The sequence below is a fragment of the Emiliania huxleyi genome (assembly GCF_000372725.1).
Source record: "Emiliania huxleyi CCMP1516 chromosome Unknown EMIHUscaffold_145, whole genome shotgun sequence".
NCBI classification, from domain to species: Eukaryota; Haptophyta; order Isochrysidales; family Noelaerhabdaceae; genus Emiliania; species Emiliania huxleyi.
Window position 1 is genome coordinate 287,339 of NW_005201144.1, and position 27,951 is coordinate 315,289.

Sequence of the window (27,951 nt, forward strand, 5' to 3'; positions counted from 1 at the left end):
TCGATCGTGCTGACGGACGAGGCGCGGCCCCAGCTCGGCGCGGAGTAGTGGGTGTCCGGGACGAGGAAGGTGCTCTGTGCAGAGGGAAAGTAGACGCGTCGGCACAGTGGGGGGCAAAAGGGGAGGGGGCGGGCGGGCGGGCGGGAGGCAGGGGCTGGGGTGGGGGTGGGGGTGGGGGTGTGTGGGGGGGGAAGACTGCGGGGGCTGCGAAGCTGTGCGAGAAGGCGTTGCCGAGTGATGTGAACGTGTGCGGGGGGGAGGGCGGAGGGGGAGGGGGAGGGGGGGGGGGGGGGGGTCGCCTCGAGCTTCACGCCCTCGCCAAAGGAGACGGTCCGGCGGATGGGCGGCTCGGACAGGGTGAGCTGCAGCTCCGAAGGGACCTCGCACCGCTCCGACGAGGAGAGCGAGGACCTCCCGGAGGACGACGGGGAGAGAGACATTGACTCGCGGAAGTCGAAGCCGCCAACGCGTGCGTCGGTCGTCGATGGCGTCTTCGTCTCCGCCAAAGCCAAGGGCAGGGTCCTCGTTCGCGAAAGCGATCGCGACTTGAGGCTGGGAGACGCAGGTTTGGCGTCGAGCGGCGGCGGCTGGTGGCGGTGCGCGAAGCAGGCGGTGAGCGACGGGCGGGCGGGCGGGTCGGACCGTTGGATTGGCCAGGTTCCGCGGCGGGCGTACGGCGTATGGACGTCGGCGTTCAGAGAATCGGCGAGCCCGTCCGGGACGGGGCTCGGCGGCTCGTATGGATTTGATAGCGTCTCCTCGCTGGTGTCCCACCCGTCCTGCTCGGCCTCTTCCGCCGTGCACACCTGGTCGACAAAGGTCAGATTCGGGCAGGAGGAGGATCTCAGCATCAAAATCCTCCCCCCGAAAGCCCGCCACAGGCACAATCCTGGACTCACTACTCCAGCCGCCGTCGAGAGATTTGAGAAAACCTGTTGCGGAGGACTTGTGAGCCTGTTCATCTTTCTAGAAGAGCGCGCACACGGACAGAAGACGGAACGGAGGGCGCCCGATAGGGTGCGCAAGGTGAAGGCGGCAAGGAAGGCGCCGACCTGCTACGGGGGAGGCACGGAGGAGGACGAACACGGATGGGAGTACCTCTGCGAATGGGAAGGCGAGCAGAGCGACAGCTGGGTGTGGCACGATAAGATGCCCCACACATGGGAGCGGGAGCTAATGCACGCGCAAGGCATGAGACGGCAAGCGGCGTCCTTCCGAGAGTGGCTAGAACACCGCAGAAGACTAGGTAGATCGGGGCCGGAGGCAGCGCAAGCAGACAGAGCACTAGAGACATGCGACGGAAAGAGTAATGATCCGTCGTGGAGCGATGTGCTCGATCGATTCATGGAATACAGCAGGGAGGTAAACGGGGTGTGCACAAGCGCACCCAACATGACAGAACACACGTTTGAAGAAGGGCGAACCAGGACGGACATCCGAGTGGAGGGGAAGGCCAGGACGCTCTACCTCGGAGGGAAGAAACCGGCGCAAGACAGCGGCACGCACCTGGGGTCAAGAGAGGAAGGGGACCAGCGAGTGATAAAGCTAGAGGGGACCCCAGCGGATCACACAGGGCCCCCTCCCTCGGTGCTCGGAGCAGCCCACACGAGGACACGCTCGGCAGATTACACACACTCACACACACTCAATGGAACAGCAAACTGCTGCGGAAGAGCGTGTAGAGCGCAGCGGCAAAGGCATCAAAGCGCCGAGCCGAGGTTTGGCGGTACGGAAAAAGAATTTTACAACAAAACTCCCTCGCACAACACTGGGCACAGGACTGGGCACGGGACTGGCTCGCACTGGCACTAACACAGGTACACCACGGGAGCCGCCTCGGAAAAAGAAATCAATCTCGCATGGCCTCGCACCGCATCGGCGCGCGCGTCGCGGCCTCTCGCCAGCGCAGCTGTGCGCCATCATCGAGGCGCAGGCGGGCGCGAGCGACGCCGCGCTGCGCGTGGCGGAGGAGCACGCCGCACGGCTCGTGGAGCAGCCCGAGTCGGTCCTCTCCGTCCTCCTCTCGCCGGACCTCGTGCCGCACATCCTCGCCCAGCTGCCGACCACGGAGCACGCCGCCAAGGGGACGTGCCGCGCGTGGCGCAGCGGCTGGAAGGAGACGCTGAAGAAGCGCGAGAGGCCGCGCCTGGTCGTGTTTTGCGGCCGCGATGAGAACAACGATACCCTTAGCTCGATGGAGCGGTACGACCCGTCGACGAACGAGTGGGAGGAGGAGGCTGTGGCACCGATGCCGACGGATAGGGAAGGTGCCAGCATGGCGGTGCTGGATGGCAAGCTCTACGCGGTCGGCGGTTTCTCCAGCGGAGTTGGACTTTCCAACTCAGTGGAGCGGTACGACTTTGAAACGAAAGCGTGGGAGGCTGCGGCGCCGATGGCAGCGGCACGGTGTTCGCACGCCGCGGTGCTCGACGGCAAGCTGTACGCTGTCGGCGGGTACGACAACAGCGCCGACCACTACCTCAGCTCGGTCGAGCGGTACGATCCCGCGACGAACGCGTGGGAGGCGGTGGCGCCGATCGCTGTGGCTCGGGAGGATCTCGCCGTCGCGGTGCTCGACGGCAGGCTGTACGCTGTGGGCGGGTACAGCGGCGGCGGCGGCGTCCTCAGCTCGGTGGAGCGGTACGATCCCGCTACGAATGCGTGGGTGGCGGTGGCGCCGATGGCGACGGCGCGTCAGCGTTCCGGCGTGGCAGTGCTCGACGGTAAGCTGTACGTTGTGGGCGGCTTTTGCGATTCCTTCCTCGGCTCAGTGGAGCGGTACGACCCGGCGTTGAATGCGTGGGAGGAGGTGGTGCCGATGGCGTCGGCTCGAGACGAGCTCGCAGTCGCGGTGCTTGACGGCAAGCTGTATGCTGTGGGCGGCGAAGGCGAATCCTTCAATTTGGGCCAATCCAATTACGGCCGCCTCAGCTCAGTCGAGCGGTACGATCCGGCGCTGAATGCGTGGGAGACACTGGCGCCAATGGGATCGGGGCGGATCGGCAGCATTGCCCTGCTGTAAGTCGATTGCCATACGTCGCAGCCGCCGAGCCTGCGCCACGACGACCTTTCCTTTGTAGGTCAGTCAGTCAGGCCCGGCTTGCTCGTGCCGCATGCACAAACTCGCTCCCCCGGGCCGCCTGTCTCTATCCTTCAGCGACGCGGTGTGAACGTGAAAGTAACCAGATCTCACTGTCGATCGTTACGGCGCGCGGGTTCAAGATAAAAAGAAAACCCCGTGCCCGCGCGCCGGAAAAAGAAAAAGAAAATGCGAACGGCCAAATACGGCGGGCACTTGAGTGGCCTTCCCGCGAGACGCTGCGCCGCCCTTCCACATGGGGTGGCTCACGACGCTCTTCTCTCCTCAGCGGGCGCTCGCGCCTCGCTGTCCGGCGAGGAGAAACCGCGGTTTCTTGCGTGCACTCGACTCGGCTCGATCGGAGACGCGGAGTGGCATAGGCAAGCTCGGTGTGATGAGCGGCTTCCTCGACGGCACGGCCGCCTATGTCCTCTCCTTCACGTGACTCTCAGAATAATAATTTCACAATCTTTTTGCGCGATTTTGTACTTGTTTCATGGGAATTCGGCGTACTTGCGGCCATGCTATCACGCCTGCCTTGCGACAGCCTGTCGGCGCTGCTGACCGTGTGCCATGATGCACAATTGATCACCTGCATAGCTCGCGGCCTTAGTATCAAGCATTCAGTGACGACCTGATCGTACGGTCAGTAGGGGGGTGTCCTTCCATCGTGTGCACGCTTCTGGCGCAATGCGCGTCGCCTCGGATTGGCTGCTGGCACTCTCGAGGCTATGCCTACACAGCCTCGCGCGCATGGGCAGTCAAGAGGTACCACGCACCTTCTCAGGACAGCGCCGATGCCTCTCTCTTGGACCGGCAAACTTGGTGGTCTCGTGTCACCGATGTGGGACCAGTGCGGCATCGCGCCATCGACAGCTCTGAACTGCGCCTCACCACTGACCGGGAAGGCCGCCAAGTGGGCCAGCACCGGTCGCACATTGTGGCAGCAGTCAGCAGTGCATGTCTGATAGCTAGAGCAGCAGCGTCAGGGTCGCAGGGTCGGATCGTGTCAAGCCTCTCGCCCGGCCGGCCGCGTGCAGACGTCGGCCTGTCTGGGGAGTGATCTGTCGGCGGTCAGCACTAGTAGAGACTAATAGAGCCGGGGCCCCGTTTCCGCACTGCTGCGCGGCGCACGGTGCCTCCGGGGGCCCCCGCGCCCCCCCAGAGATCGAGACTCCAGAGGTTGACGTACATGGGGAGCCGTACTGCGCTGCGCGGAGATCCGCCGCCCGCCGCCCGCTGTCGGACCAGAGTGTCTCGATTGCGACGTCGCGACTGTCACTCCCAGTCGTCCTCCGTCCAGTCGCGGTTCCGCGCCGCCCACGGCCCTGTGATGGGCGAGAGCGGCGCGATCCTGCCCCAGGATGCGTTGAGGCCTTTAATGAAGCGGAGCATCCGCACCTGCTGCTTCAGCGGCTCGTACTCGCACGAGGTCGGCACCGCGTCCGGGAAGAGGCCCCCGCAGCTGCAGCCAGTGTAGTATATGAGCGCGAAGGCGAAGGAGCCGCCCACGTGCGCCGCGGCCGGGTCGTCACGAGGAATGGCGACACCCCGGAAAAAGTTGGAACCCAGGGACGGGCCCGCCTCGTGGGCTGACGGCCTGTTTAGCCGCGCTATGTTTGAGGGTGCGGCTGAGTTTGCCGCGCTCGACGCGCTCCGACCGTCGCTGACGTATCCACAAGCTGCTAAAGACATCGCGGACGCCGAGCGGCTGTGCACTGATCATCCAAGTTGGGTGATGTCCACGCTTGAGCAGATGCGACGGCGGCAGCGGACGCACGAGGGCGACCGGAGTGAGCTTGTTTGTGTCTGTGTGTCGCTCGTGCGTGTCGTCATCATCTGTCTTGCGTCCACCCATACCGCGTTGGTGTCCAGTCCGAGCCTGACTGTTCTTCACCTTACTACATATGTATGTTCGTAGGGAGGTGATGAGGAGTCAGTTAGCGCGGCGGGCGGTTAGTGTATGTTAGCAGGGAGGTGATGAGGAGTCAGTTATGCGCGGCGGGCGGTTAGACGTTACGGACGGGGCGAATCTCATTGCGTCAGGCCCACGACCGACACCCACCGGAGCGTGGCGGTGGCGCAGGGCCGGCCGCACACCATGCCGAGTCCGCTCATACAGCCTTCTATTAATAATACAAGCCCATGGTCGCTGGTAGCAGTCACTCACTCGCACACACACGCCGCACTGCACCGCGCGCCCGCCCACCGCCCCGCCCCGGGAGGGCACTCAGCGGGTTTTCTTTTTCCAGTTGGGCCAGCTGGCGCTCGTCGGCGAGGAGTCCGGCGCCACCTCCACCACTTTCCTCGCCTCGCTGCATGAAGTCGGCGCTGGACCTCCTCAGCCTGGGCGCCTCGTTCTGGAGCATCCACGAGACGCGGCAGACGCACCAGAACGCCGTCCAGGTCGATCGGGACCTGCACGTCCGTGGGCTCGCGGCTGCGGCCGAGCACCACTACCAGCAGCTGATCGCCGAGCTGCTCGCGGCAGCCAAGGAGGCGGACCGCGACGTGTGGGAGCAGCGGAACGGGCAGTTCAACAACCTGATGCTCGCCTCGATCCTCATGTTTGGCGTCGGCATGTCGGCGATCATTGAGGGCAACTTTGACCTGAACGACAGTGGCATGGCCGTGATCGTCTTCTCCTTCTTCGAGGCGGTGGCGCTGTCGACGCTCTTCCTCTCGCTCGTCTCGTGCCTCCTCGTCTCGCGCCGCATGTCCATCTACATGATCTCGCGCACCGGCAAGCTCGTCGAGCGGCTGTCCTTCATCATCAAGTCTGCAGACATGCTCGCCGCCGACGCGTCCAACATCTCGTCGCTGCCCTCGCCGCGCAAGCGCGGGCTAGAGGGCGACGAGGAGGAGGCCACCTCTGTCGGTCGCCGCGCGCGGGCGCAGCGCCGCTGGAAGGAGCTGCTGCGGGCGATCGACGAGCGGCGCGTGCCGGGCTACAGCACCGAGTTGCCAGAGGCGTACAACCGCGGCCAGCGGCTCAACTCGATGCGGATGTGTGAGGGGCGTGTGTGCTTCGTTTTCTAGGCGTCCAACCCCGGCCAGCGGCTCAACTCGATGCGAATGGCGCAGGTCTGTGACAAAAGTGCTCGGAGCCCCCGCCCCTTGTGCGCGAGGCTGATCGGCCACCTCTCGGCCACCTCTCGGCCACCTCTCGCCCACCTCTCGCCCACCTCTCGCCCACCTCTCGCCCATCTCTCGCCTCGCAGGTCTCGCTGCAGCGCGAGCTGATCCGAGCCCTCGAGTCGACCTCGGCAGGGCAAAGGGCGGTCGAGCACGGCGCGGGCCGCACCCCAGCCTCTGCTACTAGTCATCCCTCCTTGATCCTTAGTCGGTCAGTATGAATGAGTAGGCGCGGGCCGCCACCCCAGCCGCCCGCCCTCGTTTGGCGGCAGCCTCGACCAGCTCTCCTACCTGCCGCCGCCGCCGGCGGCGGCCCCTTTGGGACACCACAGCGGTTCGGCAGCCGGGGAGGACGAGTCGGACACTGCGCGGCTGCTGCCGTCCGGCGCCCCCGCGGGCCAGGCGATGCAGCACTACTACTACTACTACTACTACTACTACTACTACTACTACTACTACTACTACTACTATACTAATAATAATACTACTCCTCCTCGGGCCAGGCGACGCAGCGGCGGCCCCTCGACCTCGGCCACGCCCTTCTCCCGCCGGCAACGAGCGGCGACTCCTCGCCCTCTCGCGCCCACGACGCCGCCTCCTCCTCCTCCTCGGCGCCGGCGGCCGGGCGGGCGGGCGAGGCGGCCAGGGCGGGCGCCGGCAGGGTGCGACTGCCGCCGCGGCCTCCCCAGCGCGCGGTGCCGCCGGCCGGCCTGCACAGCGCGCCCTCGTGGCAGCGCGGCCCTGACGGCCGCCTCTCGATGGACGGCGCGGCGCGGCCGGGAGCGAGCCCCGCGCAGCTCCACTCGCAGTACGCGCGCATCTCGGAGCCGGCGAGCTCTGCGCGCGCCTCCCCAGGCTCAGCTCGCGCCACGCCAGTCCCGCCGGCCAGCACCGGCGGCGGCGGCGGCGGTTATGGTGGCGGTGATGGTGGCGGTGGCGGCGGCGGCTTCCGAGACGCGTGGCCGGCGGGGAGGGAGGGGGACGAGCGCGCGAGCGCTTTCCACGCGGCGATGCGTGCCTCGGGCCGCATCCAGACCTTTGACGAGTTTTGGAGGCGAGGCACCCCTAGCCCCTGCCCCTGCCCCTGCCCCTGCCCCTGCCCCTAGCCCTGACCCCTAACCCTTCCCCTGTCCCTGCCCCTGCCCCTAACCCTGCCCCTAACCCTGCCCCTAACCCTGCCCCTGACCGTGCCCCTGCCCCGGCCCCGGCCCCTGTCCACTTGATCTCCGACCTCGCCTTCTTCACTAGTACCTCATCCCTACGTCTTAGGCGCCACTGCCCCTGATCTCCGACCTCGCCTTCTTCACTAGTACCTCATCCCCGTCTTAGGCGCCACTGCCCCTGATCTCCGACCTCGCCTTCTTCACTAGTACCTCATCCCTCGTCTTAGGCGCCACTGCCGCTGGATCTCCAACCTAGCCTTCGCCTCCTTCTACGTCGGCTCCGGCTCCGTCTGGGGCGCCGTCGTGGTCTTCTTCTTCGCGCTGTTCGACGACGCGTCGATGGGCGCCGTGTACGTCTTCGTCGGCATCTGCTCGACCGCCCTCTTCGCCTCCCTCGTGCTCGTCGTGACGGTGCTGCAGGAGCCAATCTCCGCGCGCATCGAGGTGCCCCCCACCGTCGGCGGGTTGCCCGCGGCCGCGGTGGGCGGCGGCGCGGCGTGGAGGGGCCGTGGCGGGCCGTGACGGCCGGGGAGGGCGCCGGCAACGCCGAGCAGCGATGTCGCGACCCCGTGACCTGGCGGCGTTGCGCCGCACCGAGAGGGGGGACGATCCGGAGTGGACTGACGATCCGGAGCACACATTGAATGCCATGATACTTTAGACGTAGAGTCGCGAGGGTCGTGTAAAGTAGAGCGTAATGCTGGTTCGCGCCCGCGCACTCTGGCTCTCCACCTGGGTCTCCGCGCACTCGCTTGCTTTTTTTCGCTCCAGTCCTGCGGATCCTTCAGTAGTAGACCGCAGGGCTACGAAGCCTTCACACTCCAAGGGGCTGGTCTCGGGGGGGGGGGGGGGGGGGTCGCCCCAGAGGCTGTAAATCAGGCTGTATCCCCTGTCCGAGTCTCGGACATCGGGGACGCACCCCATCTGGATCTGCCTCTCGCGTGGAACGCCGGCGCCCCTGCGCGGCGCACCCGTCCGCTGTGCGCCGGCTCGCGCGCCTATTGCCAAATCGCGACGTTTGAGCGCAGCGCACGCGTCCCACACGTCACGCGCGCGCAGGAGAGCTTGCGGCAGACACGTAGCGTGTACTCGCCGAGGGCATCGCGCCGCAAACCCCGCGCATTCCGCCCCAGCAGAGGCTGCAGCCGATGCGCAAGCTTCACCACTGTAAGAATGGTGACTATATAAGCGTGGGTGGGCTTGCTTGCTCTCTTTTTCAGAGAGCAAAAATGCAAGAAACCATCTCGCGTTCACCCGGTAGTGTACGGTGCTGTCCAGTCCGAGCCATACTCATACACATCCGACCCCTCCTGTTGCTTCTTGACGACACCTGCGCCAGTCCGGAGGACCACCGCACCACCCCTGTGAGCCTGTGTCGCTAAGTGCGGCTTCAGGGTTTAGCCGGTGAGGGGGGCGGGGCGGGGCGGGGCGGGGTGGTTTGGGTCGGGTCGGGGGGGGGGCGGGGTTGTGCGACCGCCCTTTGTTGTAAACTTCTTCTGAGGAAGCCCCGCGCCTCGCCTGTCGCGTGAATCGTAAAAGAAAGAAAGAAAACATACAAACGGACGGATGGGAGGACGGCACGCCGCCACCACGCGTGAATCGTGTCGTGCGACCGCCTGTTGTAAATTCTTTTGTGCGAGGGAGTTTTCTTGTAAAATTCTTTTGCCGCACGACACGATTCACGCGACAGGCGAGGCGCGGGCGACAGCTTCCTCAGACTGCGGTGTAAAATTCTTTTGCCGCGCGTGACTACTCCGTCGGTGGTTCTGAAGGATGAAGTTCGGCCAGACGCTCCGAGCTGCGCAGTGGCCGCCTTGGGACGAGGTCTACATCCCATACAAGTCCCTCAAGAAGGTCCTCAAGGCGGGCGCCGCAGGCGAGGCGGGGCTCGGAGCTACAGAGGGCAGCTTCGTTGCGAAGCTTTGCGACGCCGTCAGCAGCGTGGACGCGTTCTTCACTGCGCAAGTCGGACTCCTGACCAGGCGTCTGGCCGCGCTGCGGACGGCGTCGCAAGTGTCGGGCGCCGAGCTGGCGGCCGTCTCTGAGGAGATGGACGTCCTCTGCTCCGGTCCTACTGTAGCCTTGCCCGCTGCCTCTCCGCTCACTGCCGCGTCCTCTTGCCACCCTCGGCCGCAACCCGTCGGCAGGTGTTGACTGGCTGAGAGGGTATGCCGAGCTAAACCGCGTCGCGGTGCGCAAGATCTTGAAGAAGCACGACAAGTCGTCGCAAATCGCGCTCACGCCGTCCCTCGGGCCCTGGGTCGAACGCCGCGCCTTTGCGTCGCTACGAGGCCTGGACGCGTTGTTGCGCGCAGCCGAGAATTTCCTCGCGCTGCTGGTCGCGCCGCTGGACGGCCGACGGTCGGGCCAGGCGGCGGGCCCGAACGGCGCTCAAGCGGCCTGCGGCGGCGCACCCGCCGCCGCCAAGGTGGAGCCGCCCGCGTCGATCGTGTGGCAGCCGAGGCCGCGGGGCGCGGAGGTGCTGCCGCCTCCTCCGACTCGTCTGCCCTCCACCGTCGGCGCCGGCTCTAGCGTCGCCGAGGCTGCCAGCGCAGCGGCGCACGGGGCTCACAGGGAGACGGCCGAGCGATGCGCGTTGCTGCTCACCACCTTGACCCACGCGAGTCCCGGCCAAATGAGCCCCAGTCCGGCCGTCGCCGACACGGCGCTGCTCCATCGTCCAGAAATCGTTTGAGAGTGTCTCTGCTCGGACCTCTATACTCGCGAGCAGGCGCCTCGCTCGCCGTCGCTGCTCGTCCGGAACGTGCCCGCGTGTGTCGAGTGCCACCGGTCAAAGACGGCGTGCTCCGGCGGGTTCCCGTGCACGCGCTGCCTAGGCGCTTGTAAATTCTCTTGCTTGTTAGACAGTGCCAGTCCCGTGCGTGCGATCGAGTGCGAGGGCGTCTCTAATCCACAATGACGGAGGCGCCAGCGACCGCGCGCTACGGAGGCCGCACAAAGGTGGTCCTCTTCGGCGACTCCATCACGCAGTACTCTTTCCACGCTGGCGGCTGGGGGCAGCGCCTGACCGAGTACTTCAGCCGTCGAGCGGACGTCTTGAACCGTGGATTTGCGGGCTACAACACGCTGTACGCCCACCTTGCGCTGCAGCGCCTGCTCCCCGGCGAGCTCTCCGACGCGGCGCTCTGGACTGTCGGGCTGGGCGCAAACGACTCGATGCTGCCAGGCTCTGAAGTCCACCTGCCGGCCAGCGAGTATGAGGCGAATCTGCGTGCAATCCTCGGCAGGATCCAGACGGCGTCCGGAGGTCGCGCCGCAATCATTGTTATCGGACCGCCACCCAAGGTGGACGATCAAGAGGCCGGTCAGAGCAGTGCGAGTTCGGCCGAGTACGCTGAGATCGCCAGTCGCTGCGCCGCAGCGTACGGAGCCGAGTTTCTCGACATGCACGCAGCGATGAGCTCGACGGGCAGGCCGTTTAGCGACTTTAGCCACGACGGGGTCCACTACAACACCGCCGGCAACGCGTTTGCCTTTGAGCGGATCAGGGGCGTGATCGACACCAGACTCCCTCAACTCGCCGTCCCCCGTGATCCAGTGACGGGCAGGTACGACTTGCCAAACGCGTCACCCCTCCCGTGCGAGATGCCTGGCATCATGGAGCTGATTGACCACGCCAACCCGGCGGCAGTGTTTACGCCGCTGGAGCCGGCATCGGCGGCGGCAGTGGCGGCACATGCAACACTGCCAAGCTTGTGGCAGACACCGCCGCCCTGGCGGACGGCGCTAGTCTCTGCCGTGCTGGGAGCAGCCGCAGCAACAGCTGCCATTATGCGTGTGGCGTCGATCAAGTTTAGAGTGTAGTGGAGCTTGGGGGTGTATCGGGCGGCCACCGACGCCGTCGGTGGTTGGCGGGCGGAACGGGACGGGCGGCCATCGAGTGATCGTGGGCCTGAGCCTGTGACTAGGGGGGCGCTCTCAGAAAAAGGAATTTGAAACCCTGAAAAAAGATTTCGCAGGTGGCAACGTGCCGTCCTCCCATCCCTCCCTTGGGGTGCCGGTTTTCTTTCTTTCGGGACGGACCCTGTGCGTGAGTGCCAGTGTGCGCGCGCCCCAGAGTCCGCAGTCCCGTGCCTAGCTAAAGTTAGAGATTGGTGTAAGGTAAGGTAAGGTAAACTTCTCCACACACACGAGGTGGTGGCGGGGCAAGGGGGGGCGACCCAGAGAGGGGTTTATGACTTAAATGGAGCAAAATGTTTTTTCTTTCTTTTCGCAGAGGGGGGGGGGGACTGGCACACGACACGTGCAGGACTGGCGTTGTTGGGCTGGAAGGGACTTTTGCGAGGCGGAGTGAGAGGCGATTCACCCCTGCGCGTGTACCGCATTTTTCTGTGTCATGCACGGCCAGGGCCCAGGCACGGGAAGTGACGGAAGGCCGCGGCGACCGTCAAGTGTTCCCCCACGAAAGCTACAACCGCTGTGAACCCAACCACGTAAAAAAAAACAATAAAAAAAATCGTCGGCGGGCACGTCTCTCCGCATGGTGGCCTCCCTGCTCGCTCCCAGCGCCACGCGCGGACAGTCAGTGAACGGCGTCTCGCCCGCCGCGTCCGCGGTCGCGCCTCCACTCGGCGGCGACGCATGCGGCGGCGACACCTGCTCGGCGGCGCCATGGACCTGCTGCTCGGCGGCGCCATGGACCTGCTGCTCGGCGGCGCCATGGACCTGCTGCTCGGCGGCGCCATGGACCTGCTGCTCGGCGGCGCCATGGACCTGCTGCTCGGCGGCGCCATGGACCTGCTGCTCGGCGGCGCCATGGACCTGCTGCTCGGCGGCGCCATGGACCTGCTGCTCGGCGGCGCCATGGACCTGCTGCTCGGCGGCGCCATGGACCTGCTGCTCGGCGGCGCCATGGACCTGCTGCTCGGCGGCGCCATGGACCTGCTGCTCGGCGGCGCCATGGACCTGCTGCTCGGCGGCGCCATGGACCTGCTGCTCGGCGGCGCCATGGACCTGCTGCTCGGCGGCGCCATGGACCTGCTGCTCGGCACCTGGCGACGCGGCTCGGGCTGCCGCTGCCTCTGCCGCCTCTGCCTCCCCTCTGCCTCTGCTGCCCCCACCTCTGCTGCCGCCGCCGCCGCCTCTGCCTCCGCTCCCTCTGCCCTCTGCTGCCGCCACGGCTCCTCCTGCTCCTCCGGTGCAGCAGTCCCACCCTGTTGTCCCCGTATCAGCCTCTCTGAGAGCATCGGGGACAACTCTGCCCACCATTCCTGCTGCTGCTGCGTGCTGTGCTGCGGGCTGCGCTGCGGGCCATGCTGCGAGCTGCGCTGCTGGCGGCTGCGCTGGCTTCTTTGCGGGCGGCGCGACTGGCGAAGCGGAGTGCCAAGGCCGCGGCGGGCGCGGCCAACAACTACGACTTCATGACGTGGGCGGCGAGCACACGCGGCGGCATTGGCCGCGAGGCGGCGGAGTGGTTCACCACCGGCTTCGCCGCCAAGGTCGCCCTGGCGCGCTCCGACGGCGAGAAGTGGCGAGTGCGCAACGAGCGCAAGCGCCTCCTGCAGCAGCACTCGGCCATCATTGCGAGGCGCAACTGGGAGATCATCCAGCGCAACGCGTGGCCGAGGATGGGCGGCGTGGCGCCGCGAGCGCCGCCAGTCGAGTAGTAGCGGTAGGGAGTAGAGGTAGTCGTCACAGTAGTGTCCTGTCAGAGCGTCCCGTGTCGGTCAAGCAGCGTCTGTCGGATAGTAGGAGAGAGTGTGTCGTGTGTCGTGCGGATCAGTCCTGTCTGGGCGGGGGGGGGGGGGTGCAGGGGCGGGGGCCGGGGGGGGGGGGGTGGGGTTGGGCTGCGGGGGGGCGGGGGAGGGGGGCAGGGGAATTGTGGGGGGGGGGGGGCGGGGGGGGGGGAAGGGGGTAGGGGGGGGGGGTGGGGTAGGGCTTGGGGGGGGGGGGGGGGGGGGGTCACGGGGGGGGGAGGGGGGGGGGGGGGGGGGTGGGGGGGGGGGGGGGGAGGGGGGGGGAGGCCTGGGGTGGGGGGGGGGGGGGGGGGGTTGTTCGGGGGGGGGGGGGATGGAGGGGGGGCGGGGGGTGGGGGGGGGGGGGGGGTGGGGGGGGGGGGGGAAGGGGGGGGAGGGGGGGGCGGGAGGGGGGTGTGGGTGGCGGGAGGGGGGGTTCGAGGTAGCGTCGCCGCTCCTCCCTCACTGGATCTAGGCTGTACCGGGATCCACGCGGGGTCATAGGTAAAGTGTTGGGGCGGCGTGGCGTGGAGCTCCGAGATAGCGCGAGATTGTGCGAGATCGCGCGGCGCGGCCCCGAGATGGCGCGAGATCGCCCGAGATCGCGCGGCGCGGCCCGGGGCGGGGTGGATGGGTTGGGAGCGAGGGGGCGGAAGTGACCAGTGCGGTAGAGGGTCAGCTCGAGGCGCGTGAGCCGGACCTGTGAGCCGGACCACCCCCTCTTGTTATCTGCGTTGTTGAGCCAGGACTCAACATACTCGGGCTGTTGCCATCCCAAACTGTCACTCCCCTTTCTCCCGGCCGGGGTGGGGCGCGCGCGGGGGCGGCGGGTGTGCGGCGAGTGTGCGGGATGTCTGTGGGCCCGAGAGCGATATGCCATGTCCGCCTTGCGTTGTTTCATAACACCGAAGGCTAAGCTCAAAAAAAAAACTGTTCAGTTTTCAAAGGCAAAACACAACGCTCTGCGGTTGGTGCACCCCTCACACTGACACATTCCCCTCATCCCCTACCCTTGGCTGTGAGCACATCTACCTGCGAGCTAGCATCTCCGCATTTTCTCTTCCAGTCATCCGCCCGCGCCGCGCGCCATCACTGGGCGTCTAGTGCAGCCACTGACAGAGCTATTCCGAAGGAGTGGTCGACGCCTCGCCTAGAGTTCGGGTGGACTTGCGCACTGCTTAGCCCTGAGGGGGGAGTGTGTGTGAGGTGGTGTAATGTTGTCCCGTTTCAGGCGGCAGGTCAGGGGATTAGCCGGGAGGATTCGGCAGCTCAGCTGGGGGCTGAGCGTCTGCAGGCAGCCTTCCGCCCGCGCCGAAATTCACAGCCCTCCCGGGCCGACGGGGTGCTCCTTGGATCGGGCCCCGCTCCCCGCTTTTCCTGTACCTGGACTGTCCGGGTTAGGAGGGTGAGAGTATTGGGTGGGCGAGGGCAGTACATCTGGCGGGTGGCGATTGAGGGACAGCGTGGGTTGATTGGGGGGTCATTGGGCGCGCGGGCGGCGCTTCGTGGTCCTGGGCGAGCAGGGGCAGTGGTTAGGAGTCTGGGCCCAGAGATGAGGATTGTCGAGATGTCATGCGAGAGCGGTGGGTGGGCAAAAGTAGCGCGGCTGGAGAGTGGTGTCCGAGGGACAATGGTGAGTTGTCAGTTGGGGCGCGAGACGCGCGGGAATCATACTGTGTAGGGTGCTGATTGTGAGCTGAGTGCATGGGTGTATGGGGTTCAGAAATTTGTGGCGTCGAGGTTTGTGCATTGGTGGCTGGCGTAGCGGTCAGAGGTTCGCCTTCGGGCCGGTTGGCTGCGGGTTCGAGGCCGGGCGGGGGGGGAGGGGGGGGGCACACCTCACCCTCACCCCTCACCATCCTCAAATCCTCGAATCATCGAGATCATCGAGAGCGTCGTGAGCGTTGATTCTGTGCTGATTTTTGCGCGCGAGCGTCGCGATTTTTGGTCTGGTTGGTCCGTCGTGGCCGGTGCGCGGGAAACTCGCCGAAAACCCGCGCAGCCGGCCGATTGTACGACCGAGGTCGCTGAGCCTTGGCGACGCGGCGCGCACGTCGCCAAGGAGTTCGTAAAATGTCAGAGTTTTTTCGAACCCAACCACGTAAGTATTATCTCAATCAATCTCCATAATATCTGTCTGTGTGACCGCGTTGTCACTTGTCTAAGAGCACAACTTCAAAAACCCCAACCCCGGTGATTGTTTCGGCGGGGCGATTCTCTCGTCTAAAAGCCCGTCAGATTCCTCAACGGATGACTGCCCGGCCCGCGCTGCCCGCCGTGCGTGCTGCGCCCGCCGTGGTGGTGAGGCAGCGAGTGGTGCTGGTCAACCAGGTGGTGCGCCTCGCCAAAGTCGTAGTACGCCCACGCGACGAGAAAGTAGATCAGCAGCCCGCTCGAGTCGATGACCGTGGTCATCAGCGGCGCCGACGTCAGCGCCGGGTTCGATCCGAGCCGCGCTGCCAGCAGAGGAAGGGTCGCCTGATCGCCGAGGGGGGAGGGGGAGGGGAGGGGGGGGGGGGGGGGCCGGGGTTTTCGGCAGGCCATGCTCCCCCGGAGCTATCTCTCCGCTCCGTCGTGGGATGGCCTCAGCGGGTTCGAGCCTGCATTGGCTGCCGGGGTGTGCCGTGTGTCGCTCCTCTGTGACCGTCTCTACCTAGGTGTCTGGCCGCCTCTCTACCTAGCTGCAGTCTCGCCCCCACGAAGCTTGTATCTCGGCTGTCTCTCGGCTGTCTCTCGGCTGTCTCTCGGCTGCCTCTCGGCTGTCTCTCGGCTGTCTCTCGGCTGCCTCTCGGCTGTCTCTCGGCTGTCTCTCGGCTGTGTATCAAGAGCGCCCCCACGAAGTTGGCCCAGAGAGAGACCAGAGGCAGCGACACGGCGACAACCACCTACTCAGTCCACCGCTGCAGTGAGAGTGCCAGCGCGCCCCCTCCCCTTGCCGCCTCCGTCGGTCGAGCTCGGAGCGGCCCCAACGTGGAAGGAGACGAGGTGGCAGAGCAGGCCAACCGAGAGGAAGAGCGCGCCCAGCGCGACACCGCACAGCCCGCCGACCTAATTACCACGCCTGGCCGTTCTGACTACGCACCAACTACTCTCGCCACACAGCCCGCCGACCTAACGACTCACCACTCACACCCAGTCATCCCCGCACCGGGGGGGGGGTGCGTCTCCGCCTGCGGCCCGGCTGGCTGCGAGTCTGGCCCGGCTGGCTGCGAGTCTGGCCACTCCTCTCCGCTGTACACTGTAGTCGGCCCCGTGAGCCGTGTCTGCTGCGAGAGCCACGGTGTTGGAGAGAGCGCGTGTCTGACTGTCACTGTGCGATGTCGGGGCCCGGGGTGGTGCGTTTATCTGCTATGGGCCCCGAGTATGGGTACGTGCGTATTCACAGCAGTGTGAAGGTAGGGGATCCTGGAGTCCTTCTCTCCGTGTGTTTCTTTTCCCCAGCGGGGTTGTGCGTTTATGTGTGAAGAGAGCGCAAGGGGCTGTGTGTCGGTGTGCGGCCAGTGTGTCGTCAGCCGCTTCTCTGTCCACCCATACCGCGCTGGTGTCCAGTCCGAGCCTGGCTGCTCTTCACCTACCTACCTACCTACCTACCTACCTGTTCTCTCCGCATCTGGCACGCAAGCCTGAGTGTGAACGATGCATACTCAGCGGGGTCATAGTCGACCGTGTCGCCGCCGCACCGCCCGCCGACCAGCGTCTCGCGCGAAACCACCCGCGCGAAGGTGGCGCGCCTACGGTAAGGGCCGGTAAGGAGAGGTAAGGGGCCGGCGCCCTTCTCGGCACAGATAAGGCGGCGGGGCAAGGGCCAGGCTAGTCCCTCGCGTCTCCCCGTCTAGACGACAGGAGCCCCGCGGCATTCAGAGTGCAAGGCCCGGTGCGCGTGGGTGAGCGGCGTGAGTGGTGTGGGTGCATGTGTGTGTGTGTGTGTGTGTGTGTGTGTGTGTGTGTGTGTGTGTGTGTGTGTGTGTGTGTGTGTGTGTGTGTGTGTACTCCGTGAACACACGCACACACACCACTCCTCTCCGCCTGACACTCTTGGGGAATCTCTCTTAACAGAGCTCTCATAGTTCGCTGTCAGTGTCCACAGCGTATGAGCCCCGTCCGTGCCTAACCCCGCGGATCCCGCCTGCGTTTTCTTCTTTTCCTCGAGTGCCCAAGTGTCCTCTCGAGTGCCAGAAGAGGCAATCAGCGATTTCATGTCTACTTTCAAAGTGACTTTGACGCAGCATCTAGGCGGAGCCGCAGCGACGGGTCGAGCTCCTTGGCCGCGAGCGCGCGGATCACGCTGCCAACAGCTTGCGAGCCTGGCGTACAGTGATTACATCGGCTTCAGGGTGTGAGCGCGTGTGTCCGGAAATGTGCTTTGTGTGTGAAGACGGTCTCGTGCCGTGCCACCGGTGCACCGCGTGAGCACAAGGCCTCCGATGGCAGACTGCAGAGTACGGCACCCCGGCGAAGAGGCGCCGTGAAGCACAGATGTTGGTATAACTTGATACAGCCGCACGATATGTTTCGTGTGTCTAGGCTTAGCGAACCGGCGTTGCCTCCGTGGCCAATGATCAGCGGCACGAAGTGGGCGAGCTCGACGTTGCGCTGCAGCATGTGCTCGAACCAGTCGATGACGAACGCGGCGCCCCAGAGGCCGACGAGGAATAGTGCTAGCCAGCCCAGCCGCGACCTCACGGCGGCACAGACGCTGCTCGAGTACTCCTCGTCGGCGTGTGCGCGCAGCCGCTCAGTGAAGACTCCGTCGGAGATTCCGTCGGAGCCGGCGGCGGAGGCGTGCTTGGAGCGCTGTTCGCTCTCTCGCGAGAAGATGAGCGGATACTGCTCAATTAATGTGGAGGAGTTGAGCGACATCCGCGGTGGTTCCTAAGTGCATGAATGTATTGATGAATGCACGCGTGTGTAGTAGTACCGTGAAAAGCGCCATTTTGCTATGGTGCCTACTCGCTTGCTAAATACAAAAAAATAAACGCCTCAACTTCTCCTTCTCTTCTCGTCTTGTCTCGTCTTGTCGCGGGCGCGCACGCGCGCGACGTGCGCTCGTGTCGCCGCGTTCGCTCCGCGAAGGACGATTCGAACCGGCAGCCAGTCGGCGCAGCGGCGGCACGCGGCGGCAAAACGCACGACGCTCACCTCATGGAGATGCTGCTGCTTTGGCACCTCCTGATATAATGCTGATTTTTTGCTGCGCGGGGCGGAGGCACGCGGGTGGCGGAGGCGGCGGCGGACGACGTCTACTACCTGGCAGTCCCCTGTGGTAGCTTAGCGATCAGGGAGGGTCTACCTGTTCGGCCTCGAGGAAGCTGCTGGGGGAGGGAGGGGGGGAGAGAGGAGAGGAGGAGAGGGGAGAGGATGAGAAGAGGAGAGGAGAGGAGAGGAGAGAGGAGGAGAGGAGAGGAGAGAGGAGGAGAGAGGGGAGAGGAGGAGGGGGAGAGGAGAGAAGAGGGGGGGGGTGAGAGGGAGAGAGGGAGGGAGGGAGAGAGAGGGCGGAGCGAGCAGAGAGAGTCTCAGGGGAGAGAGAGGGAGAAAGTTGAGAGAGTGGAGAGGGAGGAGAGAGAGAGAGGAGAGCCTTTGAGCCTTGGCACCAGCCAGGCAGTTGATTTGGCCCTGGCACCAGCCTTGGCAGTTGAGTTGGCCTTGGCACCAGCCTTGGCGGGCGGGCACGCGGGACATGCACAGGCGCCAAGGGGCGCAGCGCCGACAATCACGGAGCGGCGCGCAGCGCCGCGCACGCCACGCCGCGGGCAGTCGGACGAGCGCAGCGTACGTCGGCCGCGAGCCGCGTCGCCAGCCGTCTCGCGAGAGAGCGGCGCCGCCGCGTGCGCGCAGCAGCCGCCGCGGCAGAGGCGAGCCGCGGCGACGGCCGCACAACCGATAACTGCCATTGGCGGTTTTTTTTTCAATTGTGCCCGCCTGGGCCGCGTTCTCGAGGACCCTTGGGTTGTCTGTTTTCTTTCTTTCTTTTTTCTCGAGGATGCGAAGAGAGATAGGAAGAGGCGGACGCCCAAGGGTGGGCGACGGCTAGCGCATCACACCCCTCTCCTTGAAATCCCTGTGTGGTGGCGGCGTGCCGTCCTCCCATCCCTCCCTTGGGTTTCGCCTCCGCCTCCACCGCCGCTCCCTCGCTCGCCAGACAGACACACACACCGCCGCCCAATGCTGTTTGTTGCTCGTGAGTGAGTCGTGTGTCTGGGGTCTGGGGCCGGGGTTGAGCCGCACATGTATTTGCGCACACAGGGACTGAAGGTATTGCAATAGTAGGAAAACACGCGTGAACACCAACCAACCCTCAACCCACGCCATCCATTCAAACTTATCGCGACCCTATACGCGCCGTTTCGACGCAAGTCCCTCGGCACCTCGAGTACCCGCTCCGCCTCCGCCCCCCATCCATGGGCGACAGCAAGGAAAGTCCGCTCGTGAGGGCGCGAAAAGAACTCGCACACGGCCGCACTGCCTTGGCCACCACCGGCAGGGGCCTGGCGTCAAAGCTTGCCGTCGGGGTGCTGTCGTGGGGAGAACCCGAGACAGCTGCAGAGGGGCCGAGTGCAGTGGCGAGCCAGAGGCTACCTGGGTCACCAAGCGGTGGACCTTGCCCATTCTGAGCAGGGCTGTGCTTTGGTGGGGTTGTGCTTGAACACGTGTGAAGTGGGAGTGCGTGCCGGCGGTGTCTGTGAGCGGCGTAGGCTGATTTGGAGGAGGTGAAGAATTAAACGGTCAAACTCTGAGACGAACTGGGATCTAGGGACATGTGTCCCCGCCCTGCACGATGTTGATGTGGAGGGATCTTCAATCCGTCCCCTCACCCCTCGTCACAACCCCACGTCAGAAGAGCGCGGCATCCGGCAAGAGTTGTGGGGCCGCGACTGCGGCTGCGGCTACGAGAGGGGCCGCGGTCTGGAGGTGTGCCATGGGATCTTGTGTGCCATGATCTCCTTTCTTTCTGTATCTAGATAGAACCAATGCGCCATGCTGAGATTAGCGTTTTGCGTCTCGAGTGTCCCGTCCGTGTTCTCAGCTGGTTCGCCGTAAACGGTAAAGCCGTACTCCCCTACTCGCGACCGATCCTCCGTCGTCATATTCTTTCGTTTGATCCTCAGCTCCTTCGACAGCGTCTCATCTGCCAGCTTACTCACTCTCACTCGTGTAACACCCTTCCGAAAGAAACCGATTACGCGCCGCGACCGCTACCCCCCCTGTCTGTTGTACCGTACGAAGAAGGCGCCCTCGATCTTCAGGTCGTGCCAGTATGTGTTGAGGTAGTCGGCGTGCGTCGCGTGCGAGTTGCGCACGCGCATCGAGTAGCGCTTCGGGTAGACGCACGCCGCTTGCATGGCGAGGTCCTGCCGCCGGAGGACCGTGGTTGAGGGAGAGGCACGCAGTGGTACGTTGTAGTAGTGCGTGCAGTTGCTGAAGCCAGTGTCGATGCCGAAGCCGTACGTAAATACCCGCCTGCACAGATGGTTGGCCACCTCGAAGGCGATCAACCCCGTGGACGGCCAGTGGTGCAACTCTGGAGCGTGCTCCGTGCTGGACGCAAGAGAGTGGGACCGAGCGACCTGCACGACGAAGCGCGGCGAGAGGCGTGGCACGCCGTCGACGCGGGCTTGCAACCAGCATCCGCCCAACCAAGCGGTGTGGCAGTAATACAGGCATGCGCGCCCCTCCCTTGCGGCTTGGTCGCACACGGAGCCTTCCCCGCTGTATGTACTCACGCGCAGGGTCTCGCGCGAGCCCGTGAAGGCGGCGAACATCGGCTCGAGTGGGGCGCTGTTTATCCGGATCACCACATCAGCGCGGTCAATCTCCCGCCCCCGCTCCACCTTGAGCAGCGTGCTGCTCGAGCCCACGACGGCACACGTCGCCCTCGCAGGTAGCAGCTGCGAGTAGACCTCCGCTTTCTCACGTGCGGCTGCGGTGAGGTTGTCGTACCGCTCCCGCGTCAGGCGACGGTCGTACACATCGGGGTTGTAGCCCGAGATCATCGCCTCTAGATCCGCGCGAACGGACCTGCCGACCTTCTTAACATTGGTGCCAGGGATGGAATCCGTCCTGATCTTGGTCGACTGATACTCTTGCTGGACACTCTGCGCATCGCGGCCACTGGAGCATGAGCAGCGGTAGTACATACTGCCGGGGGGGAACACAGCACCGTTGCGCCGCTGCAATTGAAGCGTCCTCTGCAGTTGGATACCCACATCGAGTCACCAAGGCAGCCGAAGGAGCGCTGAGTGCACGCACTCCGTGAGAGTTGCTGAACGAGCGAAACGTTGCACGCGGAGTTCCTTTCACCCGTCGTGCCCATAGAAATTGCCGTTTGCGGCAGGGTTTGCAAAGGGCGCGTCTGGTGGGACCAACCCATTGTTGACCGGGAAGGTTCAGCCGGAGAGAATCGAGCCGCGCCTACGGACAGCACAGGGCTCCTTTTTTGCTTTGCAGAGCGAATAGACGCCTTGCCAAAAGAATTTTACAAGAAAAGGCGCTGGCACGACACGATTCACGCGACAGGCGAGGCGCGGGCGACGGCTTCCTCAGAAGCCGTCGCCCGCACCACAGGAGCCCGAGTGAGTGTGTGTGTGTGTGTGAAAGCGCCGTCGCAACTGCCATGTCGGCCGGGGGGGCAGGTTGTAGGCTGGTGCTCTCGCCCCGCTGGCGGCGCGGACCGGTGCCGCGGCTCGGAGGCCTCCTGTGGGCCCGCGGCGGCTCGCCGTCGCGGTGTCGAACAATGTGAACAGTCCGGATTCATCCCGGCGTGCCGCCGGTGCCGCTTCTTCGGCGAAATTTTGATCAAGCTCTTTGTCGACAAAACTGTGCCCGAGCTCCTCCTGCTCGACTGTGCGGCGGAACCGGGCCCTGGATGCTGAGATGTGAGGCGCCGGCACCGGGGCTACAACGCGGGGCCATCTCCGGGCTGTCTCGGGCAACCTCAAATTTGGCGCCTCTCTCTGCTGCTGCTGCTGCTGCTGCTGCTGCTGCTGGTGCAGATGCTGCTGCTGGTGCGGCTCGGCTCTCCGACTCGACTCGCCGCGGGCGTCGCGGGCATCCGACGCGGCGGGCGGCGTCGCGGGCGGCAGGGATCGCGGCTCGACGGTGGAGGTGGAGGCTGGTGGCTGGAGGCTGTGGTGGACACCTTTCACCACCAAGCGCTCAGCTTCGTTCACAGTCCATCGGGATACGATTTCTAGCAATGCTCTCCTTCCTCGACATTTGACGAGGTGTCGTGGACCCTGACGTGCAGCGGCGTGTTGATCGACATCCCATGCGCCATCGTCTTTCGCAGTCACCGTGATCACATCGTCCATGTAGCGCTTCATACGGAAACGCGCTTTCGCATCATCTTCGAGCGTTTGCATCCACTCGTGCTCCATCCACGCAAGAGTCCCTATCGCCAGTGGTTGGTGGCGATAGCGCACTCCCCATTGGAATTCCGCGGGCCTGTACCCTGTTTCAGCCTGAGGGGTGGCCCGTCTACCGTCTACCGGTAGACTGGGGTAGACTGGGGTAGACGGTAGACCATTTGGTAGACGAGTCTACCGGTAGACCGTGATGAACCTACGACCGCAGTCTACCGGTAGACTTGGTAGACCGCGGTAGACTCGTCTACCCCTTTTTCAGCCGCCGAACGGTAGACCGCCGCCGCCGGACGGTAGACCGCCTCGGCCGTTTGAATATGCAGCCTCCAGTTCTCCACTCTGGCGCCACTTTGGCAGACGAGCGCCGGCAGATGCCCTCGCGGCCTGCCGGCGAACGTCCGTCCGGCGAGAACGCGCGCCATAATGGACGTGTGGCTGTCTGGCGAAAACTCGCTCTCGAGAGCCGCGAGAGGGCGGCGCTCTGCATTGAGCGGTTCCGCCCGATGAGTGTGTAAAGACGTTCATTTGATCTCATAAAAGACACGGAGCTCGCCTCGCACGGAAATGGCATGAGGTGAAGCTCACAGCGACCGCGCTCAACAGCCTCTCTCACCGGCAGATTTCGCCCGCGCGGCAGACCGCACTTTCATCGCGCGTTCTCGCCGGACGGACGTTCGCCGGCAGGCCGCGAGGGCATCTGCCGGCGCTCGTCTGCCAAAGTGGCGCCAGAGTGGAGAACTGGAGGCTGCATATTCAAACGGCCGAGGCGGTCTACCGTCCGGCGGCGGCGGTCTACCGTTCGGCGGCTGAAAAAGGGGTAGACGAGTCTACCGCGGTCTACCAAGTCTACCGGTAGACTGCGGTCGTAGGTTCATCACGGTCTACCGGTAGACTCGTCTACCAAATGGTCTACCGTCTACCCGGTCTACCGGTAGACGGTAGACGGGCCACCCCTCAGGTTTCAGCAAACGTCCGTCAAGCCTCGACTCCGCCGCCTCCGCCGCCTCCACCGCCTCCGCCGCCTCGGCCAAGCGCCAGCAGCGCCGCAGCAGGCGCCTGTGATCTCGTGCGATCTCGATAATTACCGCGATCCATGCCTCTCCCGATCATATATCTCGTCACACACACCTCTCACGGGCCGCCATCCACGTCAGCTCCGCCGCCTCCGCCGCCTCCACCGCCTCCGCCGCCTCGGCCAAGCGCCAGCAGCGCCGCAGCAGGCGCCTGTGATCTCGTGCGATCTCGATAATTAATATTTAATTGCCTCTCTCGATCTCGATACATGCCTCTCTCAATCAAATATCTCATCACACACACCTCTCTCGCCCTCCGCTCTCTCAGCTCCGCCGCCTCCGCCGCCTCCAAGCGCCAGCAGCGCCGCAGCAGGCGCCTGAAAGTAGCCGATCTCGATACCGCCTCCTCCCCCACTGCGCGGGCGTGCAGCAGCAGCAGCTCCGCCGCGGCTTCGGCCGAAGCGAAGGGCGCGCGACCGCCTTCCCAGCGGGCGGCGGCCTGGCTGGCGATGGCGGCGGCGAGGGCGCGGCGGAGGGGCGGCGGCAACCGCTTGGCGCACGCCTGCACGTAGCGCCGCTTGGCAGGAAGGGCACCTCGAAAGAGTCGTCGCCGAGCAGGGCCACGAATGAGCGACCCGCCTGACGGGGACGTGTCCCGGACGTGTCCTGGACGTGTCCCGGACGTGTCCTGGACGTGTCCTGGACGTGTCCTGGACGTGTCTTGGACGTGTCTTGGACATGTCCTGGGCTGGCGGCGTCTGCTCTCGCCACAACGCGCCGACGCCTCGACGCACTTGCGGCGCAGTGCTCGCACGATAGATTCAAAAGACAGTCACGCGCAGCCGAGCTTGGGCAGCGGGTTGATCGGCCGCCTCATGCAAATGACTGCGCCGTGCGCGTGTGGCGTGTACTCGGACGCATCTGTTTCAGCTCGTTTCAACGGCGGGCGCATCGAGGTGGAGTCGCCGCGGGCAGACTTCATGGAAGAGGTGGGAGCGGGGATCGCGATGGAGATGGCGAAGAAGAACCGGCTGGGGGGGCCTGAGCGGCGGGCGCGCCGGCAGCAAGCCGCCCGCGCGGGCGGTCAGCGGCGAGGCTGCGCCGGCGGAGGAGTGGAACCGCGCCCGTCCGGCATCGCACGTACACATTGGGTGCATGCCCCCAGTCCGGGGGTGCGTCTCGAACCTTCCATCAGTCACCCTGTCGGAAGCGGCGTGCCGGTGGAGGCACGTGTCCGGGTTTTGGAAGTAAAAACATTTGTGTGTCCTCGCGCGAACATATGTTACTTTTGTACAGGCCGCCCTTCACACTCGAACAATAGTTGCAAATCACGTGCCCGGACCCTCACAGTATATTACTCGGGTGCCGCCGCGCACACCTGCTCCTCGAACCGCCTCAGCAGCGGCGCCTCGACCTCCGGACTCAGCCGGCCTTGCACCTTCGGATCGAGCCGCGTGGCGAGGGCGAGGGCGGCGAGCGAGCGGCGGGTGTGGTCGGAGAGGCTGCTTGCCCCACCTGCTCTCTCGCCCAGAGGATCGACGGCGACGCGGAGGCTGCGCCACGCCGCCGCCGCCCACTCTAGCAACCGCCGCAACTCGCCACCGCCGCCATCACCGCCACCTCCATCACCGCCACCTCCATCACCGCCACCTCCATCACCGCCGCCGCCATCACCGCCGCCGCCGCCGCCGCCGCCGCTTTCGCGGCCAGATCCGCGAGCGGAACCGCCGCGCGCCTCCGACGCGGCGGCGACACGGTGCACGTAGCCGACGACGGCGCCGGCGATGTCGTCCAGAGCCAGGGACATCCCCGCCTAGCCCGGACGTGTCCAGGACGTGTCGCGGAGGGGCGGCTGCGCCTCGGCGTCAGCGGGCGGCATCCTCCACCTCGCGCTGAGCGGGGGGGAGCGAGCGGCTGCGCACGAAGCGGAGGAGCGACTCGGTGGCCGGCAGTGCGTGCGACACCTGCTTTCACACTCCGTGCTGTGAAGAGACGCTGTCCACACTCGGTGGCGGGCCGCGGCGCGTGCGGCACCAGCCGCGGCACGTCGCCCGAGAGGCCGAGGCGCAGCAGCGGCACCGCGCAGAGCGGCAGCAGCGAGGAGAGTGCCGCCTAGGTACGGCGGCTGTTGCGCGATCAAGAGCAGAGGAGTGGGGGACAGCGGCGCAGCAGGAAGGGCACCTCGAAAGAGTCGTCGCCGAGCAGGGCCACGAATGAGCGACCCGCCTGACGGGGACGTGTCCCGGACGTGTCCTGGACGTGTCCTGGACGTGTCCTGGACGTGTCTTGGACGTGTCCTGGACGTGTCTTGGACGTGTCTTGGACATGTCCTGGGCTGGCGGCGTCTGCTCTCGCCACAACGCGCCGACGCCTCGACGCACGCGCAACCTCGGCTACAGCTCACGCTACAGCCCCCGCCCCACGTCCCCGCTACACCCTCCGCTCTCCCGTGCGGTGCCTCAAGCTCGTGCGACGCCGCGAGCGCCGCGCGAGCAGCCGCCAGGCAGCCTCCGCCTCCTCGGCCGCCGAGGGCTTCCGACGCCGCCGCCTCCTCCCCCACTGCGCGGGCGTGCAGCAACAGCAGCTCCGCCGCGGCTTCGGCCGAAGCGAAGGGCGCGCGACCGCCTTCCCAGCGGGCGGCGGCCTGGCTGGCGATGGCGGCGGCGAGGGCGCGGCGGAGGGGCGGCGGCAACCGCTTGGAGCACGCGTCCACGTAGCGCCGCTTGGCCTAGGAGGAAAAGGAATGGGTGGCCATCGCAGCGCACTTGTGACGGAGGCGCCTCCGCGTCCCGCCTCTCGGCCTTGGGGGCGAGCGAGGTGGGCTGGCAATCTCGTGTGATCTCGTGTGATCTCGTGTCGTGTGATCTCATGTGATCTCGCCTTGGGCGCGAGCGATGTGGCGGCGATGCGCTGTAGCACAGAGCGCCCGCCAAGAGGGCGGGCGAGGACCAGGCGGAGGCCTACTTTCGGGTACTCTCGGGTACCCTCGGCTGATCTCGGGTAATCTCGCGTGATCTCGAGGATGAGGCGGAGGCCTAGGATGCGGAATACGCCTCGGTCGGGAGCACGGCGTCCGTGTGTCCAAAGCATGTCGCGAACACAACGAACCGTGGCATGCTCCGAAGGGTGGCAACATGATGCAGTACGCCACATCTCGCGCATCTAGGGGGGGAGGCAGGCGGAAGCGGTCGGCGCCGGGTCGCTGCTCCTCGAGGCGAGCAGGCTGACCAGAGACTCGACCTAGTTCATAGACAGCCCGTCCGTCTTAGACACGTCCTAGCACGGACGACGGGGCGCACGCACACTCGCGGAGCACACACACGGGGCATGGCACACGATCTCAGGAGAGGGGTGGCCAGCCAGCCCGCTACTTCTCTTCCGCTCGGTGGGCTCTCCTTTCCGCCGCGGGGTGCGATGGGCTCTCCCCGTGTCAGCGCGCTGCCAGCCCTCTGTAGCATCAGGTGCAAAGGAAAGAGTGGGCTGGTGGCAAGCCACATGCGCACCTGGTGCATGGAACAGCCCGCGAGTCAGTGGGGGAGGAGGGAACCGCGGGGCGAGCAGCCCGAGCAGAGTGCTCGACCGGCAGAATGCGAAGCGAGCTCAGCAGCCGCCTGCTCCGGTGTGCGTCCAGCTTGCGCCGCGCCTGCAGCAGCAGCGTGAGGGGTCGGAGAGGCGGCTTGCCCCACCTGCTCTCTCGCCCAGAGGGTCGACGGCGACGCAGCGGGCGGCATCCCCCGCCTCGCACTGAGCGGGAGGGAGCGAGCGGCTGCGCACGAAGCGGAGGAGCGGCTGTGGCATGCTACAACGGGGTGGTAACACATGATGCAGTACGCAACAGACGCGCCTGCAGCAGCAGCGCGCGGCTGCAGAGGCCGCACAACCGCGCCATCGGCGGTGGGAGCGCGGCGCGGCACGGCGCCGCCGCGAAGGTCGCGGCGTATCTCGCCGCCAGCAGCGGAGGAGACTGCGTGAGCACCTCGGCCTAGCATTGTCGTACGATTCCCTGCCATGTCGATTACATGAGAGCCGGCTTGAGGAGCGCTCGAGGGAGCGCCTCGAGTGTGGCCACTGCCGTCGCCGCAAGAGCAACCGCCTCCGCGCGAGCGGGCGGAAGCGACGGTGGCACCACCCACCCGACCACTCCGCCGCCCCCCACCTCGCCGTCGCCGCCTCGCCCCGCCACACCCGCCACCGCGCCCGCTGCTTCGCGGTCGCCGGCCGCCGTAGTCGGCGTGTCTCCTTCCCCGCCCGCCTCTTCCCCCCCCCCACCCTCCTCCTCCTCCCGCTCCTCCTCCTCCTCCTCCTCCTCCTCCTCCTCCTCCTCCTCCTCCTCCTCCTCCTCCTCGCCCCCCTCTGCCGGCGTTGGCAGCGGAGAAGCCACCGCCCTCGCTGCCGCCGCCGCCGCCGTCGTGGCCGCCGCCGCAGCTGGCGACACCGCCACCGCCACCGCCACCGGCAGTTCTCGCACCCCTCCGCCACACGCTACCGCCGAGGGCACCGCCAGCG

General features: G+C 65.8%; 12 protein-coding genes across 12 annotated transcripts; 6 read left to right on the forward strand and 6 right to left on the reverse strand.

The window, feature by feature from the left end:
- Positions 1-1,648: 1,648 nt before the first annotated feature.
- On the forward strand, positions 1,649-3,524 carry EMIHUDRAFT_228326 (hypothetical protein; the record flags this gene model as incomplete). Its single annotated transcript, XM_005787151.1, has 4 exons — positions 1,649-1,817; positions 1,905-2,149; positions 3,260-3,299; positions 3,460-3,524. 4 exons carry the CDS (start codon positions 1,649-1,651, stop codon positions 3,522-3,524), a joined length of 519 nt encoding a protein of 172 aa, XP_005787208.1.
- An 833-nt stretch (positions 3,525-4,357) lies between these two features.
- EMIHUDRAFT_228327 (hypothetical protein) lies at positions 4,358-4,774 on the reverse strand (the record flags this gene model as incomplete). The annotated part of the gene is made up of 1 exon (XM_005787152.1): positions 4,358-4,774. One exon carries the CDS (start codon positions 4,772-4,774, stop codon positions 4,358-4,360), a length of 417 nt encoding a protein of 138 aa, XP_005787209.1.
- A 624-nt stretch (positions 4,775-5,398) lies between these two features.
- On the forward strand, positions 5,399-6,118 carry EMIHUDRAFT_228328 (hypothetical protein; the record flags this gene model as incomplete). The annotated part of the gene is made up of 1 exon (XM_005787153.1): positions 5,399-6,118. One exon carries the CDS (start codon positions 5,399-5,401, stop codon positions 6,116-6,118), a length of 720 nt encoding a protein of 239 aa, XP_005787210.1.
- Positions 6,119-7,074: 956 nt separating this feature from the next.
- EMIHUDRAFT_455519 (hypothetical protein) lies at positions 7,075-8,068 on the forward strand (the record flags this gene model as incomplete). The annotated part of the gene is made up of 3 exons (XM_005787154.1): positions 7,075-7,268; positions 7,605-7,821; positions 8,045-8,068. Exons 1-3 carry the CDS (start codon positions 7,225-7,227, stop codon positions 8,066-8,068), a joined length of 285 nt encoding a protein of 94 aa, XP_005787211.1. The 5' UTR covers positions 7,075-7,224.
- A 1,082-nt stretch (positions 8,069-9,150) lies between these two features.
- On the forward strand, positions 9,151-10,072 carry EMIHUDRAFT_228330 (hypothetical protein; the record flags this gene model as incomplete). The annotated part of the gene is made up of 2 exons (XM_005787155.1): positions 9,151-9,445; positions 9,525-10,072. The coding sequence occupies 2 exons, from the start codon at positions 9,151-9,153 to the stop codon at positions 10,070-10,072; spliced, it is 843 nt and encodes a 280-aa protein (XP_005787212.1).
- A 221-nt stretch (positions 10,073-10,293) lies between these two features.
- Positions 10,294-11,202, forward strand: EMIHUDRAFT_71327 (hypothetical protein; the record flags this gene model as incomplete). Its single annotated transcript, XM_005787156.1, has 1 exon — positions 10,294-11,202. One exon carries the CDS (start codon positions 10,294-10,296, stop codon positions 11,200-11,202), a length of 909 nt encoding a protein of 302 aa, XP_005787213.1.
- An 804-nt stretch (positions 11,203-12,006) lies between these two features.
- EMIHUDRAFT_51071 (hypothetical protein) lies at positions 12,007-12,378 on the reverse strand (the record flags this gene model as incomplete). Its single annotated transcript, XM_005787157.1, has 1 exon — positions 12,007-12,378. A coding segment is annotated over one exon (372 nt), but the record flags the coding sequence as incomplete, so codon positions are not given.
- A 272-nt stretch (positions 12,379-12,650) lies between these two features.
- EMIHUDRAFT_228332 (hypothetical protein) lies at positions 12,651-13,004 on the forward strand (the record flags this gene model as incomplete). The annotated part of the gene is made up of 1 exon (XM_005787158.1): positions 12,651-13,004. The coding sequence occupies one exon, from the start codon at positions 12,651-12,653 to the stop codon at positions 13,002-13,004; it is 354 nt and encodes a 117-aa protein (XP_005787215.1).
- Positions 13,005-15,296: 2,292 nt separating this feature from the next.
- EMIHUDRAFT_228333 (hypothetical protein) lies at positions 15,297-18,964 on the reverse strand (the record flags this gene model as incomplete). Its single annotated transcript, XM_005787159.1, has 5 exons — positions 15,297-15,529; positions 17,609-17,900; positions 18,159-18,331; positions 18,665-18,727; positions 18,847-18,964. The coding sequence occupies 5 exons, from the start codon at positions 18,962-18,964 to the stop codon at positions 15,297-15,299; spliced, it is 879 nt and encodes a 292-aa protein (XP_005787216.1).
- A 993-nt stretch (positions 18,965-19,957) lies between these two features.
- Positions 19,958-21,208, reverse strand: EMIHUDRAFT_228334 (hypothetical protein; the record flags this gene model as incomplete). Its single annotated transcript, XM_005787160.1, has 2 exons — positions 19,958-20,216; positions 20,289-21,208. 2 exons carry the CDS (start codon positions 21,206-21,208, stop codon positions 19,958-19,960), a joined length of 1,179 nt encoding a protein of 392 aa, XP_005787217.1.
- Positions 21,209-24,722: 3,514 nt separating this feature from the next.
- On the reverse strand, positions 24,723-26,265 carry EMIHUDRAFT_441184 (hypothetical protein; the record flags this gene model as incomplete). Its single annotated transcript, XM_005787161.1, has 6 exons — positions 24,723-25,258; positions 25,332-25,359; positions 25,480-25,557; positions 25,627-25,671; positions 25,904-26,173; positions 26,239-26,265. Coding segments are annotated over 6 exons (591 nt in total), but the record flags the coding sequence as incomplete, so codon positions are not given.
- Positions 26,266-26,337: 72 nt separating this feature from the next.
- EMIHUDRAFT_363350 (hypothetical protein) lies at positions 26,338-27,721 on the reverse strand. The gene is made up of 3 exons (XM_005787162.1): positions 27,290-27,721; positions 27,026-27,088; positions 26,338-26,685 (listed from the first exon to the last, which is right to left on the reverse strand). The coding sequence occupies exons 1-3, from the start codon at positions 27,332-27,334 to the stop codon at positions 26,608-26,610; spliced, it is 186 nt and encodes a 61-aa protein (XP_005787219.1). The 5' UTR covers positions 27,335-27,721; the 3' UTR covers positions 26,338-26,607.
- Between the last annotated feature and the right edge of the window lie 230 nt (positions 27,722-27,951).

Bases quoted from the DNA above. Each gene is read 5' to 3' on its own strand.
- EMIHUDRAFT_363350 (XM_005787162.1), bottom strand. From the start codon at position 27,334: ATGGCGCGGTTGTGCGGCCTCTGCAGCCGCGCGCTGCTGCTGCAG. The intron at 27,089-27,289 runs GCGCGTCTGTTG...CTGCTGCTGCAG, and splicing joins GCCGCGCGCTGCTGCTGCAG to GCGCGGCGCAAGCTGGACGC. The intron at 26,686-27,025 runs GTCGAGCACTCT...TCTATGAACTAG, and splicing joins GCTCGCTTCGCATTCTGCCG to GTCGAGTCTCTGGTCAGCCT.